A 12,751-nucleotide genomic window follows, 5' to 3' on the forward strand; every position below is an offset into this window, starting at 1 on the left:
GACTCTGTCATTAGAGGAGCATTTGAAAATTTGAAAATATCTGTACTGTATAAAGGTGTGTGTATATGTGTTGTTTGTAAATACGTACATACATACATACATATATTTATACATGATGCTGAAGATTCTGACTAAAACGTAATGTTGCTCCGTTGCTCGAGTGAAGGCCAACTCCTCAGTAGCAAAGCAGGGCTCTTGTGTAGACAAAAGATTGTATTAGCATTCATATGCTCAAGGAAGACTTAATTTTGGAATTTCTTACATTTGAATGTTTGACAGAAAACTTAGTAGTGTGTTTTTAACATGCGTGTGCATGGAAATAGATGTAATTAATCAGCTGTGACCCTTTGTATATACATCCTGGTCTTCTGGTTTGTACAAACTTCAGAGAAACAGGAATTTTCACTTGAAAACCACTGCCTGTCTACAGAAGTTTGTAAGTTGCTTTACACTCAATTTTCCTGCAACTAAGAATCAGTTATTTTATATTTTATTCTTAAACAGGATATTCTCAGACCACACTTTTTATAATTACAACACATTATAAACAGGAGAAAATAGAACCAAAGAAACCAACTCCTATTAACAGTGCTGTAGAATTAAGATGCATAAAGGTGGAAGTGTAAACCCTCTAAACAGCATATTGGAGGTTTTGAATTAACATTGTTTTCATTCACCTTAAACCATACGTGTAAAAGAGTATTAGTCTTGATTAAGAAGCATTTAATGTAAAAAACTATTGAAAGTATTTTTCCTGTGTGTCCTGGGTTAACAGATTTGCAGTGAAGGAAGAGCGCTGACCTGGGCAGCTTCTGCCTGCAAGATTTAAGCTGTGAGGGTCCCCAGCTCAACCCAGTCCACAGTGCTGGCTCAGTGACCCCGCTGTGCCCCTCGTTAGCCTCCGTAACACCCCTAGGGATCTACTTTCCAAATTAAAAGATCTGTCTTCATTAATGTCTTTTAGACTGTAAATACTAATTATATGAAACATCTGCCTCTTCTTCCTTAACAGAAGTTACATTGTTTATAAAAAGACTTGGGAGAAAGACAGACCTTTCTAACATGGCCAAGGTATGTTACAGAATCCATGAAACCAAAAAGCTGGGCATTTCATTCACTCAAGCAGCCCATCTGCACTTTGGACAATTTATGAGATGCTCCATTGTAGGACAACAGCAGCAGCACAGCTGTTCTTATCTGTATACTGACCATGGTCCAAATAATTCTCACCCTCCTACCCATCTCTTCCCACACCGTAAGTATGCTGAGGGGGCCTTCTCCCTCTGGATCCCATGAAAGCCTCTGAGAGATGGTCAATGGTCCCCCATGGAGAGGAGAACACAGCAGCTGGAAGGATCAGATGACAGTTTCCAGTATCTTCGCCCAGCCATACCAAAGCCAGTCAGATAACACATGCTGGAATTATTCTAAAACTGGTTTTACACAGAGTCCCGATCACTCTCTCTGACGAGCGCTACAGCAGCCAGCACAAGGGAAATCTCTAATATGCTGGCTGCGGAGAAGCTGCCTGATCGGGGAGCAGACCATGAAATCTTTAAGGGCAGAAGGCTCTCACCTTTTTCATGGATCCCAGGGATCAGCTGGCAAAATCTTCCCCATCCTCTGACCAGACAGTGTTGGAAGAACTGCTACAGGGAAGCATCCTCTGAACTTTCCTCCTCAGGGTCATCACTCAGATTGGCTTTTTTCCTTGGGAAGAAAGACAAAAATATCTCTAACACTTAATATCTCTGCCTGCTTTTTGCTCTACAGTATCATTCTTCTCAGCTACAGAGGTGCATCCAGGAGCTGCATTTTTAACCCTTTGAACACTGAAAAGTAAATTGTTTCATTCAGTGCTGCATTACTGTGAGGGGAGGCTGTACCCTCCCCGCAGCAGTCCTTCCATTGGTGTCCTTGGATACTTCCAAAACCTTGGGGTTGGAGGTGGTCTGGGCCACGACACAAGAGATAGGTCACGAATTGAGAAGAGAGCAGAAGGGCAGTATATGCTCTCCTCTCCTTCAAATAGCAAGTACGAGATTCTCCCAACATGCCGCCTGGCTTAAATCACTACAGTGTGTCCCCACAGTAAAGGGGAGCAAGGAAGGCAACTGCAGCTTCTTGGACTGCACAGCAGTGTCACGTTCTTCCTTCATAAATGTAGCTTTTCTCTGTGGGAAAACTTCATCACCAGCAGCACACAAAACACACATCTCACTTACTTTAAAAAAAGTTTAAAAATAAAAATAATAAAGTGCAAACATGCATAGGTGTGCCAACACAGGCAAAAGGTTGACTTCTGGAAGTGCTGAGCACTTGCAGTTCCCATTTACTGCAGCAGCCCTTGGAGACACTAAATACTTGAAAAGCTCAGCTTCAAGTGCTTCTGAACAGTGCTTCTTATGCATCGAACAACGACATCCAGCAAGACTGCAAGTGCCAGCTATTCCCAGTCATTTGCATTTGATCTGTGTACTCAGGCTTTACATCATCCTGCTTGTGCTCCAGCCCTGATGTCAAGGGGCTGGTTGCAGCTTTGTGCTTCTCCCCTGCCTGTTCCTAATGTGCGGAAAAGCTGCAGAGAGCGAACACTGAATTTACACCCGCAAGATTTAGGGCAAGACAATTTTGCCCTAGTTGGGGGAATTCTCTAGCGGCAGCCTCTGGCTGCTTCACGTCCCCTTTACACCATTTAACAGGCACAAAGTGAACCTCGCTCACCTAAGAATTGGGGTCAGATCTATGCTTACAGCTGAGCACATTCTAAACCTTGCTCATGCTAGCAAGCTCTTAGCACCGTTTTCACAAGTAAATGATGTTTGCACCTTCTCTAGAGGCTTTTTAATATACAAGGGAATGGCAAAGGAGATCCAGTGTTCCTGATGATTAGTCCCATCGGCAATTTACAAAGAATAGTTTCAATAAGTGGAATTATGTAAGTCTTGTAAATGAGCATCCCCATAGTCTTTCAGTGCTCACGTAGCCTCTGTTACAACTTCTGTTAGAGATCTTGCCAAAGCCACGAACACCGGGCCCCAGCGAAACAGAGCAGGAAACAAATACCAGCTAAACATTCTCCTGCCAATGCACCCCTCGTCCAACGCACACCAGAAGGTGAACAGCTGAGCACCAGAGGTGTTTACAATTTTCAGCCCGTGAGAAACACGCAGATGCTTCACGGGAAGGTGAAAAAAGAACTGCTGAAGGTTCAGAAAGAACCGCTGAGTGTTTCGGTCAGTCAGACCCACTCCAAGGCTTGTGTGGACTCCTACCCCATTTCCTCTGGTGGCCCTCGTCAGATGCTGACGTGAAGTGGGTATGAGCAGAGCAAGTGATACCTCACCCCTCCTCTCTTGTACTCTCCTAGCTTCCAACAATCTGAGTCAAAGGTTGTATCTATGTCTCGGTATTTAACAGCTTGATTTTGGCATTCGCAGCATCTTGGGGTAGTGAGTTCCAAGGTTTCATTACTTGTTGTGTGGAAAAGTATTTTCTTTTATTAGCTTTAAAATTTCTGCCCTTCTTCATGCAATTCTCACTGCAAACCTCCATCACATCCTTCCTGTTATTTCTACCCAAAGTTGAAGTTTATTTCATCTTCTTACATAGGAGTCATTTGACATTTCTAATCATCCGTCTCAGTTTTCTCTGTCTGAAATGCACCTTGAATTTCAACTAGAGACTGATGGTCAAAGTGGGTGACAGTGCTCCCAGCGAGAAGTCCTGCTGAGGAGCTGTGCAGCTGCAGCCTCCAAATGGTGTAACCACACTGTCCCTGGTAGAGTACTTTGCGATAATTCATCCACCTGCTGAGAAAATAGGAACAATTTTGGCAGGGTCAGCATTCAAAAGAAAAAAAAGTAACTTTCCCATCATCTGTAGATAAAGCAGGCTGACAGCTGCTACTACCTGGACAGGCAGAAGTAATTAGGGCATAAAAAGGTGCGAATTCCCTGTGAGAAAGGAATGTGAATATGATGCTTGTCGTTTCCTGGGGCTGAGTCCTGCCTCTGGTAAGCTGCATTTAGGTGTTGTCAGAGGTGACTCCCAGTGGTTTAGAGAATTATATTTAATATAGTGAAGTGCGATGGCTAAAGGGACCAGTCTGAAACACTCGTGCATGGAGTCGGGTGCCAGTAGTGTGCTGAAGCTACTGCCCCTGGTAGGTCCCAGCCTTTGGGTTGTGTGTTCTTTGCCACAAGCAGCAGCTCTTCTTCTGACACTAGAAACTGCAAGTAAAATAAGAAAAGAGACTTTGTCTTTGTCTTAGCTGAAGGGGATTACCGAGTGAGAATCAGAGTGCTTTTGATATTTCGGTAAAGCTAGCAGAATGACGAGAAAGAAAAATGGCCGTACTGGGAATGATGTTTGCAAACAAATGGGCAGCTGCATTCACTGCTGCTTGTGGGGTCATGGTAAGCACCCAGTGAATGGGATTTGTTAAAATGTTTATGAATCCTGAAGTTTTTCTGAATTTTACAAAAAATATTTTTCCTCTGGAAGGCCAAACTGGACATGGATTATTCGTAAGAAAGCCCAAAATTCAACAAAAGCCTTAGGATCTTACTGATTTCTTTATGGAAGTGAGAGACTAAATGTACGGATTAACAAATTTTAAGGGATTCGGGCTTCATTTCCTTCACTGTTTTCATCATTTCATCAGGAAACTGAAGTAATACTGTGTGATATTAGCAAGTAATTAAAAGAAAGTGAAGAGATGAGGATCAAATGTTAGGCTGAAACTCGTTTGCAAAATCTATGTGAGTAATATTTTTTGGGACAAAATATGAAGCCAGATTCATTCACAAATGACTCATAAGCAGATAAATGGAATAAAATCCCAACTAATATTATTTTAACTAATGCCATATTTCTAATGTTATTTTTACCTTCTCAAAAGTTTGGGCAACTTGGGAAAACTTGCCTTTGAATTTAATTGAAACATGTACTAAGGACAGACAACATCAAGGGGAAGTCGGTCCATGTTTTAGACAAAACACAGTTATTTGGCATAACTACAATAACTCTAGGCAAAACCAATTGCCCAGGCAATTGCCCAGATACTTCAAGCATGTTAGCCTCGTCTGTTCTATCACAGACAACAACACAGAGTGTCATTGAAAATAATATCTCCCGGAACAAAAATCTCTTGAAGACAACATAAGATTCATCTCCTTTGATTTTATTTTTTTCCTCCAATTTGGAGACTGGTTATATAAAGTCTAGTATTGAATAAGGGAAGCTTTTAGACTGAGTTAAGGGCTGGAAAAAATGAAAGGCATTAACTGTTTTCTTATTCTCTATAGACAATGAGAACAGTCTTGAACAGCAACAGCAAAGTCACTGTTCTGCGATCAGACTTGCATGCGGTCATCTCTCAGGGATTTCTGGATGTGCCTGGAAACCTCTTTCAAAATAAGTTTTGGAATCTGGAGGAGCTGCAGAACGATGCAGAAGTCAAATGTAATATTTTTTTGCTGTATTTTTGTCTATCCATTTAAGCCCTTGCTTGCCATTGTTAAAGCTCCAGCATTTCCTCTTGTTTATTCACAGCATCTGCCCTAATGGGAATTATAGTCTTGCCGTAACCCCAAGTGCTGGAAAAGAGCGATTAAAATAGAGAATGGAGCATGTAATATTATCCTTTTAACTTTAAAGGTTAAGAATGAAAGGCTTTCCATTCTGACTCTCTCTTAAAGCTTTCTATGGCAGCAGGAGTGGGGTTTGTGTTGCTAAATGATGCATCTTCTAGAAGAAGGTTGACAGAGAGGGATATTCATTTTTTATCATTTTCTTTGACAAAAAGAAGTTTCCAAGAGTTGCATTTTGCATTATCCTCTGTTACTAATTGAAGTACACAAAATCATTTCTTGTGGCCAGATTTTAAAATATTGTATGCTGAACTGGACGAGGACTTTTGGCCTTTCAGCTTTCGTGTCCTTTCTCTCTGTTGCAGCCCGTGGAATTGATGTGCTGCTGTAAACAATAAAATACACAGTTTGTATGCAGCCATGGCATAATGCATTTGCCAGCTTAATGAAAAGGGATAGGAACATAATGGCAAGTTAGTTTTTAGATTAATGGGCTGCCATTTAAATTAGTAGCAAGAGACAGGCAAGTTGGACTAGGCTGTGCACAGAACTGACGGGGGAAACCTCAGCTCTTTGTTCCTGGCCCACCACTGACTCGCTTGTTGACAATCGATGTGCCACAGCCTTTCCATGGCTGCTTTCAGTAGGAATAATAATTTGTCTTCTTCACAGAACCATCCGGAGAACCATTTAAAAATATTTATATACACCTTAAAGTAAAAACCACTGCACAGAACGCTCTTATTACATTTGCTCATTATATTCATTATGATCTTACTCTTTCCAAGGTGGATTTATTGCATTCTTTGGTTTTGTTGCTTTTCCAAACTGCCATTTACAATGAGTGAGGTTTCACAGACTGTCGCCATATGCCTTCTTGAAGGAAGATGTCTCACTGAGAACGGTATAAATTCAGAGAGGTGTCATAGTGATGTACCTTTTGGCACTGGGTGGTAGGTTCCAATCTTTTGAGTGAACAGCTGCACTGATACGTGGCAATAACTGTATTTCTGTTGGTCTACAGAATATTCTGCATTTGCTGTTATTGTTTTAAAACTGTTTTCTCCCCCTCAACAGATACACCAAGATTTTTTTTTTCTCAAGTACATAGAATCTCACATAAGTACATTGGTATTGCGTATAACCAAATTCCAGCTTCCACACTGGAAGTGTTTATTCTTGCCACCTTTGCCATGATGACAGAGCAGATGTGGTGGAAATGGACAGAAACATGAATCCTGACTGATTTCAAAGTAGGGTACGATTCCTCACTAAAGGAATCATATAATTATATTAACCAAAAATGCTATAAACAGATGTCTTAATGTATTTTAAGCTAAAGATAAAAGAAAAAAGGCACTAAAAACTGCAGGAAAAAAAGCAAAAAGCAAGCAAATCACTTCAAGTAATGATCTCCCTTCTGTATTTCATAGGTTTGAACGACTTAATGTCTTTGCTGGCACTTTCCACAGATATTCGGGTTCTCCTGAACTCTGTGTCTTCAAATCTTCAGACTTTCATCATCCAGGTATAAAATTAACTTAATAATTTCAGAAAAGAAAGAGTGATCACATCATTTATCCAGCTACATACTGTCACTAGTCTGCAGGATCTACATTGTACACTAGCAACCTGACCAGACTGCAGATTTGCATAAATACAATTTATGCATGCTGCAGAAAAAGGGAGAATTAATTGGCATACAAAAATTCCATCTGTGCAAACAACTACAAGCATATTTCTGCGCATATATCCACTTGGGCGGTTTCAGTATCTGCTCTCATTTCGTAGACACATATTATAAAAGTCCCTAATAAACCAAAATTCAGAAGAAAAATGTTGGTAAAAACAAAGAGAACATTTCATGATTCCTGAAATCACCGATTCACAAAACTGTTGATTTTTAGCAGGTGGTAGGGGAGTGATAATTTCTAGCAAAACGGTTATAGCTCTTGTAAAAGATTCAAGAATGATCATCCTCACATATGAACCTTTCCCTAGGTTATCAACTCTACCACTTCTGTTCCATCACTGATTCAGAATTAGCAATAGCTTGACGGTACGACTGCAGCATTCGGTTGGTTGCCAGACCAATTAATTTGGGTCTGGGAGGTGGTTAAACTCTGTTTTTTTCCCTTTCTGAAGAAGCAGGGTAAACTGTGCTTCTTTAGCTTGATTATTTCCTAATAATTAATGGGTTTTTTTATTATTACGAATAGTACTTTGCAGTTCTGCGGCGCCTTTGTCTCACAGAACCCTCAGCTACCTCATGGGATGGTAGAGAGAAGATAAAGCAGCGACTCTTCCTGGGGGGTTCACAAGCATAGGGCATAAGGCAATACACATGAGTTGCGGCAAAGAAAATTTCCAATAGATAAAAAGAAAAAAAAAAATTACCATGACAGTAGTTCAGCATGGGAAGAGGTTACCCGGAACAGCTATGGAGTCTCCATCCTGCAGCTATTCAGATCTTGGCCGGACAAGGCCTGAACTAAGCTGGCCATGCTTTGAGCAAGAGGTTGGATTAGGTGATGTTCCAAAGATCCCTTGCAACTTAATTTATTTTAGGATTCTAACAAAAACCCCTGCTTTTTCCACCTTTGTACGCAGTTTATACAGGAAAATACTCTGCAACACAATAAGGAATCCTCCTAAACAAATTCATCATAAAGCAATTTTTTTTTTCTCTATGTGCAGACAAGCAGGACAAAAGAGGAGTTTAGAACACTGGCATCAGATTTCCAGCTGAGATGGAGCTTCCTGCTGAATGCAGTGAGCAAGGTTATGACCCTCAACTGTGCAGACAGTTTTGGTAAGCAGGACCTTTCTGACTCTCATCTGACATGCCCCTCTGTGTCCTGAGACGGCAGAGGCATCAGATCGTTTCAGCAGCCTTTAATTTACGACGGTCAATAGGGGCACCACTTCTCCCTGCTCCCTTCCCTGCATCGAGCAGCGCCAGTCACCTGGTGATGTGGCTAGCCAGGTCAGGGAAATGGAACGGTTAGTTTTCAACCAGATTTGTTTTCTGATCCAAACTCCAGGATGAGCAGAAGAGAGGAAAAGCAGGAGCATGCGGGTGGAGATGGTGGGAAGGGCAGGACTCCCTCTTTCGGCAGAAGCCATCATTTGTCTGCGGAAATATGGGGAACAGCAGCCTGAGGTGTGAGCATCTGCTCCTCCTCCCCACGTGAGCTGCTGTGTCATGGAGAGCTGGGGCCACTAATATCCCAAACCCTAAAAATTCCAGATCTCTGAAGAGATAGCTCCCAGTCCATCAGGTTCTTCCCACATAATACAGCCAGAGCAGAGCCACTGCGGAAACTACTTGCCAAAAGGCAGTTATTTCCTCTGAAAACAGCTGTCTGTTCCTTCCTTTTCCTTACGCCTCACAATAGCGTAAGCGCAGCAAACCTGTTTAAGGTGTTAAACTGGCTGAAAACTAGTCAATCCTTTAGCTGGGTTAGTTTCTCTCCGTTTTAGGTCTCTGGGCTGTCAAGCACCAAATCCATCCCATACCAGAGCAAGGCAGGAGAAGCGAAGGGACTGTGCAGTCACGTTCACTCGAAGTGGCTTGAAGTAGTACAACTATGTCTTGAATCAGTTCAGTCTCTTCCATTTCCACATTGCATCAACCCTACCTGGCTTTCTCTTCACTTGTAAAACCTTTCAAAGGCTCGCTCTCTATTACTCATTCTGCAGAAATGCACCATCTGTGAGTGGCATCTGATCCCAAACGGCATGAACCGCTTTTTAGATCTTCAAAGGAGCACCTTCCTTTTTTTCCTCTTCTGTTGGATGGGGCTTCACACGAGTAGCCAACGAAAACCTCATTATCCTCATTGAAATTCTGCTTCAGAACCATACGTTCGTGTGTTTCCTACAAAGACACAAAAAGGGGTATGTTAAGGTTGTTGCCTTTTGCATTCCTCAGTATTCTTCCCCCACTAAAGTCGGTGTTTGTGTTATGTATGCGTGCACCCCTTTTCTGCATCTAGGTGCTACCTTTCCCCTTACATTTAGATTGCACACTCACTGGAGCGAGATCAGAGTTTTGTCCTGCGTCTGCAGGAAACAGCACAGTAGGGTCCCTTGTCCATGAGCTGGCGCATTACAGTAATAATAAAATAATAATTCCTTTCTCTTTCTCCAGAGGACTTCTGCTCAAAACTCTCCAATGTTACACATAATATTTTGGGCAATGAGGAAATCAGGAATGAATTCCAAGAACAGCACTGGAAGCATAATGTTTATTGAAACTCCCCATGATGATGAAATCCTCTTCCCTCTTTCCATCACAAGAAGAGTTTAATGAATTGCCTCCCTGTTCTGCAGTTGTCCATGGCTGGGGGCACAACTGATGGAGAGCATCCCTTCCTCCGCTGAGCCTTCCTTCAACTAGTTACAAATGATATTTTCATCCCACTTATGACAGTCTTCCTACTACAGTAGCACTAAGACTGAATTTATTCTCACATGAGAGAGTTAAAAAATATCTTTTAATCTTTCTCTGTGATGCTCCAATTAATTTGATCATTATTATCTTATTTCTTAATACCTTTGGTTCTTTAAGTTGTTGGGTTATAGGACCTAACAGTGTCCCTTCTTTACCAGGTTTCTGTTTTGGTAGGATTTCGAGTTTTAGTGGACAAGGCTGAAGCCATTATGTTAACAAGCCATCTGGTGTAAAAGCTCTGTGCTCAGGGTGATTGCTTTTCAGAAATTTCTCAAATCTCCCCATTTCTTGCAGGAATGGTGGGCAGCCTGCAAGTCGAAACGTGTAGCATCCACACCGAGGAAGCACAGTTACTTAGGCAAATGTGTGAGCGCCATGTTAACACGGTGTGCCTCCCCCCAAATAAACCACATACCAGTAACCAAAACCAAACACTTCTGTCTGGGGCTTTTGCTTGGAGCATGGCACATCTGGCACACATAATATGCTGGCATACTCAGACCTCTGAATTTAGGATCGACTTGAACCCTTTTCCAGCCAAGCCTCCACACGGGTGATGCCCCAGTGTGATCGCAGGGACCGTGCAGTTACCCGCTGTAAGGCAGCAAGGAGCAAGTGTGCTACACCAGTCAGGGCTAAGCAGACCTCCACAGCTCTTTCAGCTCCAGCTCCTCTCCAGCAAACGTGCCTCTGTGTATCTCCACCACAGAGCCTCACGTCAGCTAGCACACCTCCAGTTCCTTTACTGGTCCTCCTTCAGAAGCATTCACAATGTACGGCTGGGCCACGCTGGCTGGACAGTGACCTGTGCATTCCTCTTTTGAAAGCAAGATGCTTCAATCTATTACCTCCTCAAAACTGTGTCCCTCTCTGTTATCCCAAGGGACAACTGGAGTGGTAGCTTTTTGTTTCACACTTACTTTTACTGAACATATTGAAACACCTGTAAGACTCTTAGAAACACTTACGGACTACTAACATCAGGTCTGTATAGTTTGAACTCCAAGTATAAAAGTCCCTTTCCCTGTCCCACAGATAAACAAGTACTTCCACTTACTTTGGTATAATTTAAAGATGTGCAAAAGGACACACAGCAGAAGCAGCAGCTTCTCAGGCACACATACCACTAAAAGAGGCAGTATTTTTCATTTGTAAAGCTCTGTAAACCTTGGTCATTCGTATAAACTGTGGTATCTCCTCATTGCTGTCCATTTAAACAAGTTTGTGGGATGCAGAGATTATGAATTGCTTGATAAATTCCTATGCAGATTTATAGCATGGAAGACCTGCTCTTTACTGTAAGAGCTTTCAGCCAAGGTATGATTCAAAAGTCAATGGCCTCAGTGAGTCTCTCTTGGCTTTTAGCAGTTATGCCCCAAGCTCCAAGGTAGGCCATTTAATGACATAGATACAAGACATAGAGATGTCTGTGGGAGGGTTTGGTTGGCAAGAGGTGGAATGATTTATCTGTCTGAGGGGAGAATGGGGATGATACGTGGCTGTTGATAAGCCTTGTAGTAGCAGTGAATATGGGGGAAGAACTTCATAGAATCATAGAATCATTAAGGTTGGAAAAGACCTCTAAGATCATCAAGGCCAACCGTCAACCCATCACCACCATACCGACTAAACCATGTCCTGAATTGCCACATCTACATGTTTTTTAAACACCTCCAGGGATGGGGACTCCACCACTTCCCTGGGCAGCCTGGTCCAATGTTTCATGACTCTTTCAGTACAGAAGTTTTTCCTAATATCCAATCCAAACCTCTCCTGATGCAACTTGAGGCCATTTCCTCTCGTCCTATCGCTAGTTAGTTGGGAGAAGAGACGGACACCCACCTCACTACAACCTCCTTTCAGGTAGTTGCAGAGAGTGATAAGGTCCCCCCTCAGCCTCCTCTTCTTCAGACTAAACCCAGTTTCTTCAGCCGTTCCTCACAAAATTTGAACAGAAAATTGAATACACACAAGTACACTTTCCTCTCTAGCTAAAATAAGGGGAAAAGGCTTTTTCTTATGTTTAAAATCTGCAGTTGGTGCCTATTTTGCTAAGACATTTGGAAGAACATGATTTTGTAAATAATATTTGATGAGTGCTAGTCTGCTACTTTGTCTTGCTCATGACTATAATGAAGCCCTTCAAAAAAGAACGCATGAAGATAAGCAAATGAAAAGGATGTTAAAATTATTTTTGTTTTTCTTTAAACCTAGGATCCTGGCATTTGTTTAATTTGCTACTCATGGATTTTGTGGCTCACATTTTCCTGTCCTATATAGAAGAGGATGAAGATGAAAGTTTGTGCGTTTCAGAGCAAAATGAGTCCCCTGTTCTGTGGGTTTACGAGCCGGTTTACGAGCCCAGCTATCTCTGGGGCTATTTTGCAGAGAAGCAACCTCAAGCCAATGCTCCACAGACAGGTCTCATAACTTTCATGCAGAGTCAGAACAGTTTCGGACTAAGCAACATTTTTGCAGAGTTCTGAGTTGTTCGGTGGATACAGCCACAGGCAGCCAGGTGAAATAAACATTAACTTCAAAGAAGATTACCAAAAAAAGTTATAAATTGGGTAAATCGGGAGGGATTGGGAGAGGTGTGGTTGGTTGGGGGGTTTTATGTGTGTAAAGTAGAACTAATGCAATCATGGAGCTGTGTCCAGTGTCACCTAAACCTCAAGCAACAAAGCATCTTCCACAGCCC

The 12,751-nt window shown here is 42.1% G+C and overlaps 1 protein-coding gene across 1 annotated transcript in view; it reads left to right on the plus strand.

Annotated features, from left to right (window-relative positions):
• The window catches only part of RFX8 (regulatory factor X8), a 32,290-nt gene extending 19,754 nt beyond the window's left edge, over nt 1–12,536 (plus strand). Inside the window, exons 11-15 of the mRNA XM_075438249.1 lie at nt 1,013–1,071; nt 5,310–5,466; nt 7,028–7,122; nt 8,292–8,406; nt 12,265–12,536. Coding sequence (XP_075294364.1) covers nt 1,013–1,071; nt 5,310–5,466; nt 7,028–7,122; nt 8,292–8,406; nt 12,265–12,536 — 698 coding nt within the window. The remainder of the gene's footprint in view (nt 1–1,012; nt 1,072–5,309; nt 5,467–7,027; nt 7,123–8,291; nt 8,407–12,264) is intronic.
• The last annotated feature ends 215 nt before the right edge of the window (nt 12,537–12,751 follow it).

This window comes from Opisthocomus hoazin, chromosome 1 (genome assembly GCF_030867145.1).
Source record: "Opisthocomus hoazin isolate bOpiHoa1 chromosome 1, bOpiHoa1.hap1, whole genome shotgun sequence".
NCBI classification, from domain to species: Eukaryota; Metazoa; Chordata; class Aves; order Opisthocomiformes; family Opisthocomidae; genus Opisthocomus; species Opisthocomus hoazin.